The following is a 13,979-nucleotide window of genomic DNA, read 5'->3' on the forward strand; positions in this document are numbered from 1 at the left end:
AATGACATGATTCACGTGCTTGCGTGGATAATTACGCGATTCACCTGCTTGCAAAAAAAAGACCAGAACAATAGAGCCGTTGAGTGAGAAGAATTTGTGTAAATTTCATAATGACGTTTTGTAACTCTAACTCAAATGGACAGACACTCCATGGCAGCCTGCAAGTTTTTTAAGTTGTTCAGTTTTTCGGTCGAGAAAAATTAATTTTTGTCTTTTTCGCATGTAAATTATATGTATTTAACTTTTAAAGATTTAAATTATTAGCGTGAATAGTAATTTTATATCCGCTGGAATGGTGGGATTACGCTATATAATTAATTATTGTTATCTTTTTTATCTTTGCTATCAAATTGGTTTAAAAGCTCTTTTTTGTAATTCTTTGAAAATTCAGATTTAAATTTTAAAATATTTTAAATGTCAGGTGTTGTTAGTGCAAATGTGCTTCGTTGATTCGTCTTACGACTATTAAATGCAAAATACACACACACACACAACACTCACTCACACACACCCAAATATTTAATTGTTTCAATTTTTCACCCATTCTATTATTCATTCATTCATTCATTCATTCATTCATTCATTCATTCGTTCGTTCGTTCATTCATTCATTCATTCATTCATTCTATAATAGATTAGGGCGGTTTTGCTTTCACTGATAACCATGCACTCACTCTGTTTTGTTGATGTTAATTTGCAAGCCTGTCCTTTCACTTTCAAAAACCAGTTTGGAAACAACTGCCTTCAGTTTTTCCATTGAATCATATACATATACGTCACAGTCGTTATATTTAATAACTGTCAGAATAACAATAACAATAATAAAATAATTATATTATTAATAATGTGAACGCTTTTGTTTCCCCAATAGCTAAAAATTAGCAAAACCATGAAATAATACAATAATAAAAACCATAAAATAATAGTTGATAGATTGACCTAATTGATAATAATAACAATAAAAATTTTTTTTACAATAATAATAATAATGTGAACACGTCAGCAAAGCTCATACAGTCTTTATCGTGTGAACATTCCACCGCATAACAATCCTATTAGTAACAACACAACTGCAACAACAACAACCACAACTACAACAACAATATAACGTTATTTGTTTCTCAGTAAATAATTTTTGGTAAAAAACAACGACAACGTATCAATCAATGTACCCTGTGGTGGACCCAAAAAGGCTGGCACCGGGAAGGTACAGGAATGCATCCACACCCCACCAAGCCATTCGTGCAAGAAAAAATTACTGAAAGTTCTGTTTGAAACTTGGACGGAAATTAGCACAAAATAGTAGGTCGTTGATTTGGAAATTTCGAAAATCATCCCATTTTACCCAAAAACTGGAATAGCGGAAATAAACAGGAATTATATGAAGAAAAAGGTTCATCGGTTTTAGAATTTCAAAATCACAGTCTTCCCTCCACAAATTTCTGGATTCGCCACTACTCTCAATGTTCTCATTTTGTATAATTAACGCTTTTTTTTAACTAGATATCATTAGTTTTTTAATTTCTAATTTTGATTGTAATTGATAAATTGATAAATTTTTTATGTAAATTTTTAAATATATATTTAATATTACAAAGTGCAATGACATTGTATGAATCAATGTATAAATTTTAATTGCAAGGATAATGGCTTGTGTCTGGGTCTATTGTTTTGTGTTAAGCTATGTTATGTTACCTACATTGTGTGTTGGTTGTTAACGTATCTCATCTGATAAATACTACGTAGAGAATAAAAAAATTTGACTCTACATATTTTACTTAAAAACACTAGGTGCTTGATCTTATAAGTAAGTTTGATTAAAACAACAATCATGAGGCTACGTAATTAATAACGTTAATACAATAAATTATAAAAATCTTATCACGCCTAATTAAATATAACACTTAAACAGTTAAAACACTGATGAACTTATTTCAAATTGAAGTAATGTTGCAATGAACGACCATCATCCATATAACAAGAGTCCAATAAACCCATATAGCTTATAATCGTACAGCGGCTTACTAATACTTAAAGATTTAGATCATTACATTTCAATATAAACATAATTGTTAAGTGAATAGACTCATAAAATACTATTTTTAATGAAAAATTGAACGACTGTTAATACACTTTACGCCTAAAGACGACCGTTTTTCTTTTGATTCAACGACCACAGTAGAATGCTAGCTATACTTCATAATGGCACCTAATTGGAAACTGGTAAGAAAGATGAATAAAATTTAAACACGATTAAAAAATGTTTATTATTCCGACGAAAATTGTTTAACAAAGTTAATTTTTTAATATTAACAATAGTTACTTTACTTATAATATTCAGCTCATATCAAACATTAGCATGTGATTTGTGCATGTTCTATATTAAAACACAAAAGCACATCATTCTTTAAAACTGTTGGTTTCCTAAATTTAATTTTACCAAAGATATATTGGAAGTATTTTTGTTCAAAATGCGAAATAATTTGTTTTTATCTTTCTTGTGGGTTCATTTTCTTTTGGATGCCATGGGGCCTCTCCTACTCTACGCCCGACCCTGCTCTATCATAAGCCCTGTCTATTTTTTCCTTTATAGAAATGGAAAAAAGATTAACGCTGATGAGATGTGGTTTTTGTGAAGAATTATAAAAATTAGTTGGACCTCTCATACTTCGAATGAGGATGTATTAAAACAGTCTGACTATGAAAAGAGGAAAGTACTACAAATAATCCGACGGGGGCAGTTAAAGTTTTTTGGTCACATTATTCGGAAGGAAAAAATGGAAAATCTAATAACTACTGAAAAGATTGCGGGGAAAAGAAATCGCGGTCAACAACGAATAACATTCGTGAAGTCCTTGTGTCACTTGTTGAAACAACTAATAAAAAGTGTTAAAGATCGGTTTTTTGGAGGTCGAGGGTCGCCAATGTACTGAAAGGATAAGGCACGAGAAAGAAAAAAAGATTCCATTCCCCTAATAAATCCGGGCCTGGTTGCTACTACTGAAAAAAATCATGCAACCTAGTTTCTCTTAAATACCATCGGTAAATAATAATATTGTATTCAGGTAGAGACTGAACTGAACGTTCACAGTGAAATGAACGTTTTGTTATATGGTTATCTCGTAAGCAATCAGTGAACGCGCGTAGTGAATAGTCAATTATTTATAGAGTTTGCCAACTAACTAGCTTAGATTATGTTTATTCAGCGCCAGCGATATGAGTAATTCGAAGAAATGCGAAGTTTAACAAGGCAGTTACGACAAGAGAGTGAGCTACTAGGTTAATTGTATTTAAGTAAATAATAATAGCAAATAGTAATAATAATAATAATTATTAGTTTTTTTAATGTATAATTACAAAAATATATCCGACAGAATATTGTTTCAATGACTTCAAAAAGCCGTGAGCTTTCATCACATAGTTACTCTGCTACTAAATGCTGCTTTTAATGTTAATATAAAATGTAATTGAGGATTTGAACAGGTGAAATCTAATTAATACACAGCCCTATATATATATATATATATATATATATATATATATATATATATATATATATATATGTATATATATATATATATAAGTACATATATGCTCTGATTTTCATCAATAATTGCACACACACACACATAGTTATATTATATGTATATATGTGTGTGTGGTGTGTGTGTGTATTGTGTTTGTATATAAAATGTATGTTGTGTATATTTGCTTCATTTTATAGCTAATGTTGTTTGCATGCCGTATAAATTAGACATTGTGAATTGAGAATAACTGCTTGCTGTTAATGAGAGTTAACGCTAGCTCGAAAGCTAGAAAAGTTATTTAATGAACTTTTTGAAGAAATATTGTTCGAGGAACTGTTTGAAAGGATAGTGCTATAGGAAGTGTTAGTGAAAATGGTGGTAATTTACGTTAAAATGATTTTGAAATGAAATGTTTAAGGTTGTTCATCTTAATTTTTTGGTTTTTTATTTCACGGAATGTACCATCAGCGAATTCGAGTGAACTCTGTTCATCATCGGCGTTTCAGACGTGCATCAACTGCCAGATAGACGAGACGTCGATTCGTTTGGATGGCTGCATGAGGCAGCAGTGTCAGGATGTCTCGTTGCAAAACCGTCAGAAATATAATTTCCAGAATGAGCTTTCTGAAGTTTTGAAAATAAAAAGTCGTGTGACCTCTTTAGTCGTAACGAACTCTCCGTTAAGTGAAATTCCTTCAATGATTTGTTCTCTCTCAAATATTTTGGACCTTTCGATTGATAGCTCATGTTTGAAAGTTCTTCCAGATGGTTGCATCAACAAGCTCAAAACATTGAGAAAGTTATCTCTTCAAAATAATCAAATCGAATATTTGCAAAAAGGTCTGTTTGACGGACTGAACGATCTTGAAGAGATTATTTTAAAGAACAACAAAATCAGCTCAGTTCACGATGATGTGTTTTCAAACGAAACTGATCTTCTATCACTGAAAAAGATAGATTTGAGTTTTAATTCGCTAACGAATGTAGATGCCTGGGTTTTCGTCAGAGCAATGTCTGGACATGAGACCATTGTTGATCTCGATAGCAACAACATTTCCAACTTTTCAAATCGGAAAAAATGGTTCTTCACGTGCAAAAAGTACAACAAAAGGTTTTTATCTCACCAGTTAAATTTAGACAACAATCAGTTGAAACATATCACTGACTTAGCGATATACTTTCCTGCTCTAACGGATACGTTGTGCTTCTTCGGTCGTAGGACCTACACAAAAGTTGAAATTGGCTTATACAACAACCCGATAAAATGTGATTGCGTTGATTACAAGGTGATAACGATTACCAGGAGTTTATTCCAATCGATATTCGACGGTGTTCATTGTCAAAAACGTTTCCAGCCGATTCCTATAAAGTTCATGGTCATCCCAGTAGAAGAACTCCAATGTGACATGGATCAGTGCACAGATGGATGCGCATGTAAGGAAATCCCATTTTATAAGAGCATGTACATCAACTGCAACTTCAATCACATGTCCAATCTGCCAGTGATGTTGCCTGTGAAAACAAAAACCTGGAACTTTTCAATGTTTCACTACAATTTAACGTTCAGTCACAATTCAATTGAAACGATCGACGAACGATTTTATTTCAACAACACGGTTGTATTGGATCTGAGCTACAACAAAATCACAAAAATAGATCTCCAAGTCTTCAAATCTCTCAAAGTTTTACAAGAGTTACATTTGCATTCAAACTTCCTGACTACTGTACCAAGAGATTTTTTGAAGAACGATTCTCGCATGCTGAAGCACATCAGCCTACACAACAACTCGTGGGATTGTTCTTGCGGAAATAAATGGTTGAAGCAATGGATGATGAACTTATGGAACCAAAGTATCACTCTGCTGACACCTGACAGCGTTCTATGCAGGACACCAGGCTCACTTTCTGGACGCAGCTTATTCTCCGTAAGCGAGGAGGAGTTTTGCCCAAAACCCAGCAGGTTACTCATCAGTTTGTTAATCCCACTCCTCACTGGAGTGTTGCTTTTATTAGCTCTGTTTGTGTTGATTAAAAAATTTAAAGTAGAGTTGAACACATATCTGAACATCCATCTGCTCGATAGAGATGAATGCATAGGTGAGAACATGATATACGATGCATTCGTCAGCTGCTCCTATTCAGACCGCAGGAGAGGAATTGAACTGGTCCGTCTGATGGAAGGCAAAGGTTACCACGTCTGCTATCATGAAAAAGATTTCATCGGCGGTCAGTCAATCGCCGCCAACATCGTCGAAGCAATAACGTTCAGTAAAAGAGTCGTTTGTCTTCTGACGTCCAATTTCCTCAAAAGTACCTACTGCATGTTTGAATTTCAGACATCTCTGCACAGAAATATCGAACTGAAACGCAAGAGGTTAATAGTTTTGTTGGATGAATCAGTTGAGGTGGATGAGGACGTGCTGCCGAATGATGTCCACAACTTCCTGACGACGCACACCTACATCGAGCTGTCGAGTAACAAGTGGACCCATCAGCTCTTCTACAGTCTTCCTCTCAACCCCATACAATTGAAAGTCGTTCACCAAGATACGGATTACTCTGTGGCATCAGACGATGTATCTCTCATAACTATATAAGTATTAAATACTCTTTATATATTGAATTAATCGTTTATATAATAGTCACAATTACATTTTGACAAATCGATAAACTTGTTCAAAAAATTTTGTTTGAACAAGATTTTTTTTTTAGTAAAAATGGCATATGTAGATGAGTACCAATGTTATTATATCTTGCATTGTTTCCTGGCTTTTAAAGTTCATGTGGTGTGGATGTACGCACTTCGCCACACCAATATTTAAAATTCCTTTTAAACGAGCAAGGAGTGATACGTGAACGGCCCAGCGTTGGTATAACAACTGCATAATTTACCGAAAAAAGTGTAACAAATTAATAGAGAAAAGAATGTCAAGGAGTAGCCGAGCCGTAGTTTGACAACATTGCTGAGTCAGTGTCTCATATTATTTTATATATGCAAAATACATACTTTTGGTCCGGTGAAATACAATCAAGCCAATCAAGTTCAATCCTATCAAGCCAACCTATGGCTTCAGTAAACAAATGTATTTCACCGAACCAAAAGTAGTTTCTATATTTATATTAACAAAAATAATTGTGATATGAATATATTGATTTATTTAAAACATTATATGTACAAACAACCGCTATCATAAGAGTTCTATGAGACCCTGTAAGCCACAGCCGTAAGCCGACGTCATATTTCAGCAACTAATTTCTACGAGCACTAGAATGTATAATATTTATTGAATATAATAAAAATAGTTGTTTAAATAACAATTTTGCAACTTCGTTAAAGACGACCAGGTAAAACATGAGGAGAAACATCACAGAAAGAAACGGCGCCTGCTTAGAGAGCTATTCTTATTGACTTTTACCGCTGCTGAGATGTTCACTGCGATTTCGCGGAACAACCTAATGAATAATTTTGACACTTTGCTAAACTCATATCGAATGCGTTTATTGGTGGTCGGAGAGAAGAATAGACAACAAAACGGATAAGCAAAATATAAATTGCCTAAAAATTTTAAACAAATTACTGAATTATCCACTCAAACAATTATACGTATCAAAAACTCTGACACGGGATTACAAATATCGATAAATTTACCACCGCATATTAAATTAAAAAATTAGTCTCCATTGAAAAAAAAATCTGATCAAAGAGCTTCGCTGATTTCCTTGACGACGAGTTTCTTGTATTCATCGAGTCCTCCGTTTAGACTGGTCACACCCAGGCTGCCACATATCCACACCTCATCGCATGTTCTTCGTATCAGGCGTTCGTCGTGGGAGACCAGCAACACACCCCCCTAAAACATTTTCAAGTTTCAGTAATAGGTAGATGCCTAAACATCTTGCAATACAACAATGTAAGTAGCAAACATTTTAAGGTACAACAGTGTACAACAGTAAGATATCAGTGGTAATTGTCTAAATAACATCAACCTGAAATTTGGCCAGTGCTTTGGTGAGAGCTTCAATTGTCTCCATGTCTAAGTGATTAGTTGGCTCATCGAGTATGAAGAAGTTGGGACTGCGTTATTAATTGATCAATAAATCATAATTAATCGATTAATTAAACGTTTAATTAATTAATCAATTAATAATTGAGTGGCAGAGAGTTTTACCGATTAAGTTGATTAATGAACGTTTCTATAGCATAGTTCCCAATATGAAAACCACATCTATCCTAATTAAATATCACTTACACAAATTACCTACCTGCCTTTAAAATAGTAACATAACGACTTAAATCTAAGTTTTATATGGACCGAACTAACTAATAATATGATAATACTTTATTTTAGAACATATCAAACTTTAGAATCAAGTAGATTTTTCAGAAAACAATTAAATTGTACCACCGGTTCTATACAGCAAAACGAAAATTAACAGAAAAAAAAAAAAAAAATCTAAAAAAAATAACTGCAATACGCTAAAAGAGAACAGTTGAAAGAGAGAGAGGAGAGAGAGAGAAAGAGAGAGGAGAGAGAGAAAAAGAGAAAAACCTTGTGAGACTCATGAGAGCGAAGGCCACACGACTCTTTTGTCCACCGGATAAACTGACCACAGGTCTCAACGCAAGTTCTCCTGATATCCCAAACGATCCCAAATGTGTCCTGTAATATTCTACTGGTTTGCCTGTTGGATCAGTTACGAATTGCACCGTGTCATTCATGGATAATGTATTCGTCATCCTTAATATTTAGTTTTCTTTTCTTAAACTTTGAATTGACTTTCAGTTGCATGTTGTTAGGAAATTTATATTAAGTATCTTAATATCTCTTATGTAGTTTTACCTCTTTTGAATTTTGAAATTCAACTCCGTCATTTTCATTCGCATAATCTCGAAGATGGATCATAAAAAAACAAAATTGTATTCCACATATAACCATAAAACATTACATACAACAGTGCAACACAACAACAACAACACACGTTTAGACGACATTTTCCCCAAGATCTGGGGTTGCCGTTTGGCTACCTATGATGAAACCGAAATACCCCTCGACGCCATTTCATCATAAGTAATTTATTTGGCTAATTTTTACGCAGGACGCCCTTCCTTACGCAACCACAGTTATAAGCGGTGGGCCTAGCCTTTGATGATCCAACATCCCTCACAAGGCAGTGAGGGTCAGTTTAATGTCATAACCAGGACATAACAGTTTAATGTCATAACAGTGCAACACGTAACACAATCTAATTAAAACTTGAAATTCAGACGCAAAGAACCAAGAAATTTTTTCTTCGCCATGTCAGAACTTTTCATCACTTCAAAACTAACAGCATAACATCAAATATATATATATATATATATATATATATATATATATATATATATATATATATATATAAACATCATCAAAGACAATTTCAAACATAAAACACGTAAGAAAATCTTAAAAAAAAACCCAAAAAATATTCAAACTCAACGTACCAGGAAATCTGTTGGCTAGGACTTCAACAGGGCTAATGTTGAGATCCATTTGATCTACGTGGTGCTGACCGAAGTAGCCAATCCTCAAATTGCGGTGTGCGTGTCTTATACCTTTTGTAGAAACAAAACTTTCGCGAGTCACATAATAATCATGTAATATAATTTCATCATATAATAATAATAATAAGTTGAAAGAGAACGGTTGAAAGAGAATAAAAGAGAGAGAGAGAGAGAGAAAGAGAGTAAGAGAGAGAGAGAGAGAGAGAGAGAGAGAGAGAGGTTGGAACAATCTAGACTGTATATACAATGGAATGACTTGAATAGACACGATTAATCAGGGATATGTTTAAAACTGTTCAGACAATCCTACAAAAAAATTATGAGAATAGCAGATATCAGTTGCCAAAAAGGTGAAAAGAAATACTTATTGGTTGAGGAAATTAGAGAAGGTTATTTTATCCTTCTTCATTCGAATTTCTCAGAAGCAGAGTCACAACCAACCAACTAACCAGATGTTGGACTGAGTTCTCCCAATAAGACTTTCAACAGTGTTGTTTTACCTGCGCCATTTTCCCCAACCTGAAAATTTAAACTTGATCAATTAAGACAGAACTGAAAATAATTATGAATGAAAATTAGTGAAAATAGTTTTCTAAAGTTAGCTTGAAAGACAAATTTAGCAATGAAATGCAATCTGATAAAGATGAGAACACATTGAACACTTGCGTCATTTTGAACAGAACATAAATTAAGGTAATTTGGCAACAATGTTTTTTTTTAAAACAATAAAAACTTACAGAACCGACAAAAAACTTTCAACAAAAATAAACAATCATCAGGCTGCGTGAAACTTCAATCAAAAATTGGCTTAAAGGCAGTGAAGACTTGGCAAAAAACGCCAAAAATATCACACCCCAACGAAAAATAATTTGGCAAAGGAATGTTATTCTTATTGGCTATTTTCTCTCTCTCTCTTTCTCGCTCTTTTTCTCTCTCACTCCCTCTTTCTCTCTCATTTTCTTTCTCTCTTTCGACTGTTCTCTTTTAACTTATTATTATTCTTATTGTTAATGTTTAAGACAGCAAAGACTTAGCAAAAAACGCCAAAAAAATCACACCTCAACGACAAAAAATTTTGCATAGGTTAATGATTCTCGTTGGTAGGAAAAGACTTACGATGCAAATCCTGGAGTCCATGTTTGGCGATAGGTTAACGTTTTTAAAGATGGGTTTGGACTTTTCGTAATAAAAGGAAACCTCATCCAGCTGCAGGATGGGCGGGTGAAGTTTCTCAACTTCGGGGAATCTGAATTTTACAATAAATAAATAATAATAATAATAATAACATAATAATTTGTAGAAATAATTACGTGAGAGCATTCTCAGTATTAACAATATTAAATGTTATGTCATAAGGGTTTAAAGCGCCTGATTGTGCTATGCGATGACTGTATTCAAATTCAAAAAAATCCTTACATATGCTTTGTGTCAGTGCATGTGTGTCTGTTTGTTTGTGTGCATGTGTGTCTGTGTGAGTGCATGTGTGTGTGTGCGTGTGTGCGCGTGCGTGTGCGTTGAAGATATCACTGATTACTATACAAAAAGAATGTAATTTTCACTATGGATCAATAAGAAAAAAGTCGAATCAATTAAAATAAAACCAAATACCTAAACATAACTTCTGATTCCTTTTCAACTGGAACTAGCAGAGGTCTGTTATTATAATTGAAATCAGTCAATCAACTTTATTAGTTAAATTTGAAATTTATATTAGGATTGAAGTAATATGTAAGAAAAATTTGATTTAACAAAAATGGAATGACCTAGAAACCGATCTAAATCAATAAAAATATTTACGACGACCAAAGAATACATCAAATGTGCCACCAGAGGTTCATAATTTAACAGATTCAACAGAAAGCAAGAAAAAAAAAGAAATACACACAGCTTTTCAAGCGCCTTAATTCTACTCTGAACTTGTGAGGCCCTATTGGCATTGTACCTGAACCTATCAATGAACACCTGTATTGAGAAGATGGTGATGGTGGTGTGATTGATTTAGATGGTTGGATTGGATCTCTCAGTCAGACACACAGGCATAGAAAAGCGCACAGAAAGGGAAAAGAAAATAGAGAGAAAAAGAGAGAGAAAGAGAGAAAGAGAGAGAGAGAGATACTTGTAGATGTTCCCTGGTAGTTTGTTGAGCCTCGTACTCTCGCTGTTGATTTTTCAACCTCTCCTCTCGCGTTTTACAAAAGTCTTCGTAATTGCCTGGTGAATTGAGATTTATAAGATTCCATGGAAAGAAACATCTAAACGTCGTTTAATCAGCTGCCTGCCAGCTACTGCTGTGGCCACACACGCACACGCACACATACATACAGAAACATACACACACACACAAACACACGCACATATATATAAAGAAACATACACAAACACACATACACACATACACAAACACACACACACATACACACAAACAAACACACACACAAACACACACACATACCTTTGTAAGATTCGATCTTTTGTGCATTGAGGTAGAGTATGTCGGTGGCCACGTTATTCAAGAAGGCCCTGTCGTGAGAGACGACGAGGATTGTGGAAGGCCAGGTCTGAATGAATGGATGAATGAATGAATTGATGAATGAATGGATTGATGAATGGATTGATAAAAAAAAATAATTGAATGGAAGATGAAGGAATGAAAATGGATGGATGGATTGATTGATGAATAAATAGATGAATGGAAGATGGATGAATGAATGGATGGATGAATGAAACTTTTCCTCTCGCGAATGAATGAATGAAAAAATGAATGAATGAATAGATTGATAAGTGGATGGATTGAGAAATAAATATATGAATGGAGGATGAATAAAAGAATGAATCAACAGAATGATGGATGGATTGATAACTAAATAAATGAATGGAAGATGGATGAACGGACGGATAAACAGATGAATGAATTAATAAACGAATAAATAGATAGATAGATGGATGGACAGATTATACTTGTTCATAATATACATTCAATTAAAACCTCGCAATAGCAATTGAGAAATAAAGAATAATTATAATAAATTATAAAGAATAATTTAATTATTAAGTACATTAACCTGCAAATAATCTTCCAACCATATGACAGCTTTCATATCCAACATGTTTGTCGGTTCTAAAGTGATCATACAGTGATTACAAAGTGATTATAAAGTGATTATACATATTAAAAAATACAATTAATTTAAATAAAGTAAAACACACTCATCATGAATAACCATCATCTAAAAATACTACACTTTCAGTCTAATTCCATTTCGCTATAACTGGAACATCGTAACTTTAAACAATTGATACCATTTTACAAAACTATTATTATTACAATTTTGTCTACTAAAATACTTATAAAAAGCTAAATAAACCAAAAAATAAAAAAATAGCGGGTTTATTTAGTAAATAATTTATTCAATTACAATTACATGACATTACATTACATAATCACAAGTTGAAAAACAACGGACTAACCATCAAGTAGAAGTAAATCGGGTCTGGAAGATTTTTTTTTATTTTGAAAAAAAAAATTATTCTGATCAAAAAACTATTGGTAATACAACAAAAATTCATACATGTGTATATATATATATATATAAAATATATATATATATATATATATATATATATACATATACATATAAAATACAAATACAATACATTTAACATGTAAAACGCGCGTACATATTAAACATGTCTACAATGTAATTGTAATTTGTTAAATTAAATTTACAAAGGTGTATTTAAATTAATAGCGCAGTAAATAATAATGAACTGGATGGATATATAACTGGGTATATCATAAAATATATTGTCCAATAGGGTAGAATATACTACATCCTTAATTAATGTAATATTACAAATTAAGTATTACAAGTTAAGTAATATATGTAAATTGAATATAGGTATAGGAGCCAACTTTGAGAAGAGTGCCTGGGCCAATGACAACCTCATTCTCCATCCACCAGAAAATTCCCTGTACGCCGTGAGTAAATCGTCATATTATAATTATAATAATAAATATTCTTCTTTTGGTCAATTTGTAATAATTATTTTAGTTATAATAATTATCTTTCTTATGGTCAATTAAACGTATATTGTGAATTATATTATATCGTGTTATATTGTATTATATTATATATTATTATATTATATTATATTATATTGTATTGTATTATATTATATTATATCATATTATATTATATTGTATTATAATATTGTATATTATAGTGGCTATAAATTTTTTTAAAATATTGTCGTAAAAATAAATAACACATGTAAGTGCTTTTAAACTTGAAGTAACAATTATTATAGGTAATTATTGCAATTGCAATTTATTCATTAAATCAAATTAAACAGAAACAAATCATGCAAAGAATGAAATGATCTTGTAGACCAAAGTCGATAAATTAATTCCTTGTACCCTGGCCAATTTGAAGTTATTTAGAAAGATATTGTTAACTAAAATAGGAGTAAAACGTCAAAGAAATTATAAATGTTATAACTAAGGGTCCCTAAAGGGTATTCCAATTCAGTTCAATTCCTAATTTAACGAGGGCCTCACTTTGTGGGTTTCCTCTGTTGGTCGGATTTGAAGCCCAACCCAATCATGATGATGGCGGCCCTCGCAGGGGCCTTGTCGGCCTCGATACGTTCCAACTCGGCATATACCTCGGTCAGTCGGGAGCTGATGTCTGATGGACAGGAGGTGCTGTGATGATGTCAGAAGGGTGGAAAATGTGTGTGTGAGAAAGAGAGAGAGAGAGAGAGAGAGAGAGAGAGAGAGAGAGAGAGAGAGAGAGAGAAAGAGAGAGAAAGAGAGAGAGAGAGAGAGAAAAGAAAGATGTGTAAAGAAGTGTGTGTGTGTGTGAGATAGAGAAGATGTGTATGAATGATTGTGTGTGTGCGTGTATGAG

The 13,979-nt window shown here is 33.0% G+C and overlaps 2 protein-coding genes across 2 annotated transcripts in view; one reads left to right on the forward strand and one right to left on the reverse strand.

The window, feature by feature from the left end:
• Nucleotides 1-2,777: 2,777 nt before the first annotated feature.
• HELRODRAFT_176895 (hypothetical protein) lies at nucleotides 2,778-6,124 on the forward strand (the record flags this gene model as incomplete). The annotated part of the gene is made up of 2 exons (XM_009025142.1): nucleotides 2,778-2,910; nucleotides 3,996-6,124. The coding sequence occupies 2 exons, from the start codon at nucleotides 2,778-2,780 to the stop codon at nucleotides 6,122-6,124; spliced, it is 2,262 nt and encodes a 753-aa protein (XP_009023390.1).
• A 376-nt stretch (nucleotides 6,125-6,500) lies between these two features.
• HELRODRAFT_185827 (hypothetical protein) overlaps nucleotides 6,501-13,979 on the reverse strand; it is an 11,485-nt gene continuing 4,006 nt past the window's right edge. Inside the window, exons 8-21 of the mRNA XM_009025143.1 lie at nucleotides 13,628-13,774; nucleotides 12,978-13,039; nucleotides 12,132-12,205; nucleotides 11,522-11,627; nucleotides 11,186-11,280; nucleotides 10,955-11,031; nucleotides 10,678-10,722; nucleotides 10,186-10,315; nucleotides 9,519-9,588; nucleotides 9,010-9,120; nucleotides 8,078-8,210; nucleotides 7,515-7,602; nucleotides 6,992-7,378; nucleotides 6,501-6,966 (exon numbers count right to left, since the gene is read on the reverse strand). Of these exons, the coding sequence (XP_009023391.1) occupies nucleotides 7,226-7,378; nucleotides 7,515-7,602; nucleotides 8,078-8,210; nucleotides 9,010-9,120; nucleotides 9,519-9,588; nucleotides 10,186-10,315; nucleotides 10,678-10,722; nucleotides 10,955-11,031; nucleotides 11,186-11,280; nucleotides 11,522-11,627; nucleotides 12,132-12,205; nucleotides 12,978-13,039; nucleotides 13,628-13,774 (1,291 nt within the window). The 3' untranslated portion in view covers nucleotides 6,501-6,966; nucleotides 6,992-7,225. The remainder of the gene's footprint in view (nucleotides 6,967-6,991; nucleotides 7,379-7,514; nucleotides 7,603-8,077; nucleotides 8,211-9,009; nucleotides 9,121-9,518; nucleotides 9,589-10,185; nucleotides 10,316-10,677; nucleotides 10,723-10,954; nucleotides 11,032-11,185; nucleotides 11,281-11,521; nucleotides 11,628-12,131; nucleotides 12,206-12,977; nucleotides 13,040-13,627; nucleotides 13,775-13,979) is intronic.

This window comes from Helobdella robusta (genome assembly GCF_000326865.2).
Source record: "Helobdella robusta unplaced genomic scaffold HELROscaffold_40, whole genome shotgun sequence".
NCBI lineage: Eukaryota > Metazoa > Annelida > Clitellata > Rhynchobdellida > Glossiphoniidae > Helobdella > Helobdella robusta.